This window comes from Henckelia pumila, chromosome 2 (assembly GCF_033568475.1).
Source record: "Henckelia pumila isolate YLH828 chromosome 2, ASM3356847v2, whole genome shotgun sequence".
NCBI lineage: Eukaryota > Viridiplantae > Streptophyta > Magnoliopsida > Lamiales > Gesneriaceae > Henckelia > Henckelia pumila.
This window is the reverse complement of record NC_133121.1, coordinates 37,906,643-37,912,906: the sequence shown is the minus strand read 5'-3', so window position 1 is coordinate 37,912,906 and position 6,264 is coordinate 37,906,643. Positions and strand designations below refer to the sequence as shown.

General features: G+C 36.2%; 1 protein-coding gene across 1 annotated transcript; it reads left to right on the top strand.

Moving 5' to 3' along the window:
* Positions 1-3,059: 3,059 nt before the first annotated feature.
* Positions 3,060-5,544, top strand: LOC140877510 (uncharacterized). Its single transcript, XM_073281048.1, has 6 exons — positions 3,060-3,927; positions 4,111-4,245; positions 4,397-4,537; positions 4,687-4,828; positions 4,986-5,352; positions 5,485-5,544. Exons 1-6 carry the CDS (start codon positions 3,060-3,062, stop codon positions 5,542-5,544), a joined length of 1,713 nt encoding a protein of 570 aa, XP_073137149.1.
* Positions 5,545-6,264: the final 720 nt, after the last annotated feature.

Genomic DNA, 6,264 nt, shown 5'->3' with positions numbered 1-6,264 from the left:
GAGGATGCAGGGCCGAGTCGTAGAAGGTCTAGAACGATTGGAAGTTAGAGAAGTGGCGTAGCTAAGAATGTAAAAGTGCTACCAAGAACTTGAGTTAATGTTTATAGCATGTGTTGGTTGTGTTTTGTACAAACCTAGTGGATGTAAACTTGGAGTTAGATTGAATATTTGTAGTATCTTGTAAGCTTGGCTTTTGAATAAAATTGTCATGTATCTTGTACATGTTGTTCTAGTATGTTTAGCCTTGTTTATATTTAATTACATGTTATTAGATAGCAAGGGACTAGCAAAGAACAACACAATAGCACAAGGAAATCTGCAGATTTCTGCACTGAAGGAGGCCGCTCGATCGGTGCAATTTGACCGATCGAGCGGTGCATGTGATTTTCCAAACCCGAGAGTTTGGATTTCTCGGTTGCTCGATCAATGAATTTTAACCGATCGAGCGGAGGGTCCATTTTAAAAAAAATTATTTATTTCTTTTGTATTACTTGTGCTTATTTCTAATGCTTTGTGTTGAGTCATTGGATTAAATAGACGAGCTCGGGGTCGCCACATAGCGCTTCCAAATTAGTAATATAATTGAGAATCTTCCAATCTCTTGGATGAGGCACGGGGTAAATGGTATTCAAGTATGCTTGGCGTCACATATGCACAAGGTAATAAGGTGAACACAATTCATAGATACCATAATTTTCTTAAATGAAAAGCTTATAATGAATTTTTACATGGAATTTATGAAATTTGAACACACAAAAACTACACGAGAAGGTAGAGAAATCAACTATTTCATCCGTTATTTGACTGAGTTACCTTTAGGCATTGTGACTCTATAAAACTGGTTTGCAAAATAAACTCTCTCTATGGAGTTAACTTTGTTCTGTTTGAAGCTAATTCTGTCGTTGTGCGATGTTTATTGAACCAAAATGAAATCATGTTTTGAATTGCATTCAACATTTCTATGATTGGCAACTCTCTTTCGTCGGACAATCTAGAATTTATCGACATCCCTATTATTTGTCATAATATCATATCATTTACATCGGCAAAAATCTCTAGACCATTTGTCCAATTAAGTGCTTTTCTTGAGGTTTGCAGTCACACTCAGGTATTAATTTTTCACTTTCTCATAAAACATGTTAAATTCAGATACTTTTCATGCTTAAGTAGTGTTCATGAATAACTCAACCCCACCACCTGTTTTACCAAAATGGTTAACAATATTTTGCGAAAGGTTTCATGTTCAATGCAGATGATATGAGTGTGTGTCACTGATATTTACCAAGTCAAGATCATCTAGAATCAATTCATGAAGTTTATGCAAAAACCAAGACTATGATATTTCATTCTCTGAGACAACGACAACCCATGCAATGGGATATTGAAGTAAATCTCCATATTTGGTTGTTTCAATAAGTAAAGACTCCTATATTTTCATTCGAAAGAGTATAATCAATTGCTATAACTTTTTGCATTCTATGAAATCCAGAGATACATACCTCGTAAGCTAGGAACATATTTAAATCTTCCACTAGAGTCGGTATCCCAATGTGTTACATTATCTTTGTTCACCTGCTTAATAATAAATAAATAAATAAATAAATGAGATGTTATGATTATTTAATTCTCTTCCGGATCCCCTTTCAAATGCTTAAGAGCAATTTGATAGCTGTGTTTTTGTTGCATATTTTAATGTCATTTTTTTGTTATTTTTACATGCATTCATTTGTTTTAATTATGCTTTTGTTCATATTTTATGCATCATGTCTGCATTACATTATCCCGAGTTTATTGTGTAGGACATGACATTTTTGGAGAAATTTGATCAGACCCTTACTCGCTTGATCAGGGCTTTCTTACCTAAAAGATTTTGGACAACACTATGTGCGCTCGATCGGTCATTTTATACCAATCAAGCGCGATGCAGATTTTGGGAAAAATCTTATAAAAAAGAAAATTTGCTTTTGAAGGACTCTAGTCTTTAATTAGGTTTTTATTCCGAATTTCTTAATCTTGTAATCAGACTTGAAGAGTGGAACACCAAGAACTCTTTGGCGGCTAGGTTTTCTTTCTAATTTTCTCTTAGATTTCATCTTTTCTTTTGGAATATTCTTAGGATTTTCATGATTATGGGTGGCTAAGTTCTAATACTTTCTAGAGAAAGAGAAACCCTTGAATTTATTTGTTTTGTGAGATTTTAATTCTCAGTTTTTGATTTTATTTGGATATCAAAAGTTGTTTGAGATTTATTTTATTCTTATATGTAAAATTATTGGCTTGATCACCCTGTGATTTTACCATACAATTTACATCTAAATTGGATATCAAATCCGTAATTGTTTGATCACTCTAATTTTCGAAGAAACTATGATTAATAATTTTTGCCTGTGAATTTGTTCATTCGTAGAAACAATAATTGACTAGATTAAATACAATAATTTGTGTTTGTGTTGTCTAGGTTCATCAATTTTACTAGTTTGTATGCTATCTTGATTTTAAACCTTAATCGGTTGTATTTGAGTTAATTCATTGGTAAGTGTTAATTTAAAACGCTTGTATCTAGTTAACTAAAATTAAGGTAAAATAAGAATTAAGTTTCCAATGATGAATATTCAATGAGAATTAATTTTTTTTAGATAATCGATGATCGAAAGAATAATTTCAAGGGTGTAGTCAATCGATACCAATGCTTGTTTTAATTGAATTCTTCGTTATAATTTTAATCTTGCATGTTAATGGATAAAAAAATTTATTTTAATTTGATTTAATTTATTAGTAGTTAATCTCAATCCCAAACCCCCCCCCCCGCCCCCCCCATTATTTATTTTTTAGCATTTTGTTTAGAACAAAAATAAAATTCATTTTTCCCGTGGAAACGATCCGTCTTCTCGATACTACATGTTTATTAGTTAATCTGAGTTGGGTTAATTTGGGTGTGACACGACTAAACGCTACCAAATTTTGGCGCCATTGCCGGGGACGATGTTTAATTTAGTTGTGTTCTAGTTATTTTGTTTCATATTATTTTGTCTTTTCTTCTAGTACTTCTCTGGTCGTTCATGTCTGCAGGAGAATCTTCAGAAGAAAAATTTCCATACGATTCGGAGATAGATATAACTTTTCATCGACGACGAAGGGAAGCGCGATTGAGATTAGAAGGGGACGAACATCAAACTGAAAATCTTGAAGAAGATATGGCTGCCAACGCAAATCTAAGCCTGAGACAACTTGGTAATCCTAATCTAAATCAGAAACCTTTATGCATTACTTTTCCTACTCTAGAAGCTAATGCCACTTTTGAGTTGAAATCTGGACTAATTCACTTGTTGCCCTCTTTTCATGGTCTCGTAGGTGAGGATACCCATAAGCTTCTGATGGAATTTCACGTAGTATGCACGAGCATGAAACCACACGGAGTGACGGAGGAACAAATTCAACTGAGAGCCTTCCCTTTTTCCTTGAAGAATGCTGCAAAGGATTGGCTGTACTATTTACCTCCCGGATCCATCACCACCTGGACAGAGATGAAGCGAATATTTCTGGAGAAATATTTCCCATCTTTGAGGAAGCAAATATCAGGAAAAAAAATCTACGACATCAAGAAACATATGTGGGAGTCACTTCATGAATACTGGAAGCGGTTCAAAAAGCTTCGTGCTAGCTATCTGCAACATCAAATAAGTGAGAACCTTTTAATTCAATATTGCTATGAAGGTTTGTTGCCTCATGAAAGGATCATGGCAGACGCGGCAAGTGGAGGAGTTTTTGTAAACAAAACTCCACGAGAGGCAAGGAACTTAATCGAGAATATGACTGCCAATTCTCAGCAATTTGGCACCAACAGAAGTGATCATGCACCAAAAAAGAATAATGAGGTAAACGTTTATTCTCTTGAGCAACAATTGATTGAACTGAAGTCTCTTGTGCGTCAAATGGCTGTAGAAAATGGACAGACTGCAAAGGCATGTGGAATTTGTGCTACAATGGGACATGCAACTGACATGTGTCCCACACTTCAAGAGAAATCGGTCGAACAAGTGAATTACACTGGAGGATTTCCTGGACCACCACAGCGGAAGTATGATCCGTATTCCAACACATATAATTCAGGTTGGAAGGATCATCCCAATCTTAGATACGAAAATCCTTCGGCAAATCAACCTGGACCTCATGCACAACCGCATAATCAAGCTTATAGACCACCGTATCCTACACAACAACAGCGTCCTCAAATCCTAGCGCAAGGTGAATTTCTTGAAAATATAGTTTAGGATCTTGCAACTAATACTTTGAATTTTCAACAGGAAACTCGAGCAAGTATCCAAAACTGCAATCAACAAGCTGGAAGTGCAACATTCCAAAATTTTACCATCTCAAACGGTCCCCAAACCAAAAGAGAATGCTAGTGCGATCACTCTCAGGAATGAGAAAGAGTTGAAGGTTAAGGAGAAGGTAGTTGATGCTTCGTCCAAGAAGGAACAAAATGAAGAGCTGAATATGGATGATAAAGAAGCAACTCAGGGAGACGTGCAAAAAGGTAAGTTCCCACCTCTCTCTGAGTATAAACCTGTAGCCCCTTTTCCCTTAGCACTTAAAGAATCTTGGAAAGATGAAGGGATTAAGGAACTCTAAGACACTTTTCGTAGACGTGAGATAAACATTCCATTGCTAGATGCTATTAAGCAGGTACCTCGCTATGCGAAGTTTTCGAAGGAATGGTGCACTGCAAAAAAGAAGCAGATGTTGAAGGGATGCCAAAAGATAGAGTTAGGATAAAATGTATCTGCTGTGATCGAAAGAAAACTACCTGCAAAATGCAAAGATCCAGGTATGTTCTCTATCCCATGCACAATAGGAAATGCTAGACTTGAAAAGACCATGCTAGACCTTGGAGCATCAATCAATGTCATGACATATTTTATTTATGCATCCTTGAGGCTTGGTCCTTTGAATAAAACTGGAATTGTCATACAATTGGCTGATAGGTCTAATACATACCCTAGGGGAGTAGTAGAGGATGTGTTGGTGCAAGTAAATAATTTGGTGTTTTCTGCTGATTTTTATGTACTTGACATGAAAAATGGTGATAATAATAGTTCAATTCTGTTAGGCAGACCATTGTTGAAAACATCGATGACAAAAATTGATGTTCACAGTGGCACACTTACTATGGAATTCGATGGTGAGGTCCTTAAATTTAATATCTATGATTCCATGAAATTTCCTAATGGAGACGATTGTGTTTATTCTGTTGATATTGTGGATTACTTGGCACAAGAGTGTTTTGTGCTTTTAGGAAAATACGAGCTAGAGGTGGCTATTAGAGCACCCATTCAAAAGGACAGCAAGGAAGTTTGTTTCAGTGAATAAGTAAAAGAGATTGTTACAATTCTGAACTGTGCCCCTGAGCTATATCAATCAGGTAATCTTTCATATATCTCTTTACCAATACCTAATACTCGACGTCTTCCATCTGTTTTGCAGGCACCAGTCATTGAGCTAAAGACATTACCTCAGCATCTCAAATATGTTTTCCTGGGATAAGGAAAAACATTACCAGTCATCATCTCTAGCAGCTTGGAAGTCAAACAAGAGGAGCAACTCATAAAGGTTTTTAGGGAGCACAAGACTGCTATAGGATGGACTATTGCAGACATCAAGGGAATCAACCCTTCTACATGCATGCATAGGATTCTAATGGAAGAAGGAGCAAACCCCTTGCGTCAGCCGCAAAGGAAATTTAATCCACCTATGATGGAGGTGGTGAAGGCAGAAATCCTCAAACTCCTTGAAGTCGGAGTGATTTATCCAATTTCTGATAGCCAGTGGGTTAGCCCTGTCCAAGTGGTCCCCAAGAAAACCAGAATCATAGTTGTGAAGAACAAGGATGATGAATTGGTTCCCACCCGCATTCAAAACGGGTGGATGGTTTGTATAGATTATAGAAAATTGAATGCTGGATACCAAAATGATAATTTCCCTTTACCTTTTATTGAACAAGTGATTGAAAGATTAGCTTGTCATTCTTACTATTGTTTTCTTGATGGATATTCTGGATATTTTCATATTGCAATTTCACCGTAGGATCAAGAAAAGACAACATTCACTTGCTCGTTTGACACATTTGCTTATCGGCGTATGCCCTTTGGACTCGTCAATGCACCAGCCACATTCCAACGGTGTATGGTTAGCATATTCTCTGATTTTATTGAGCACATATTAGAAGTATTCATGGATGATTTTACCGTATATGGTGATTCATTT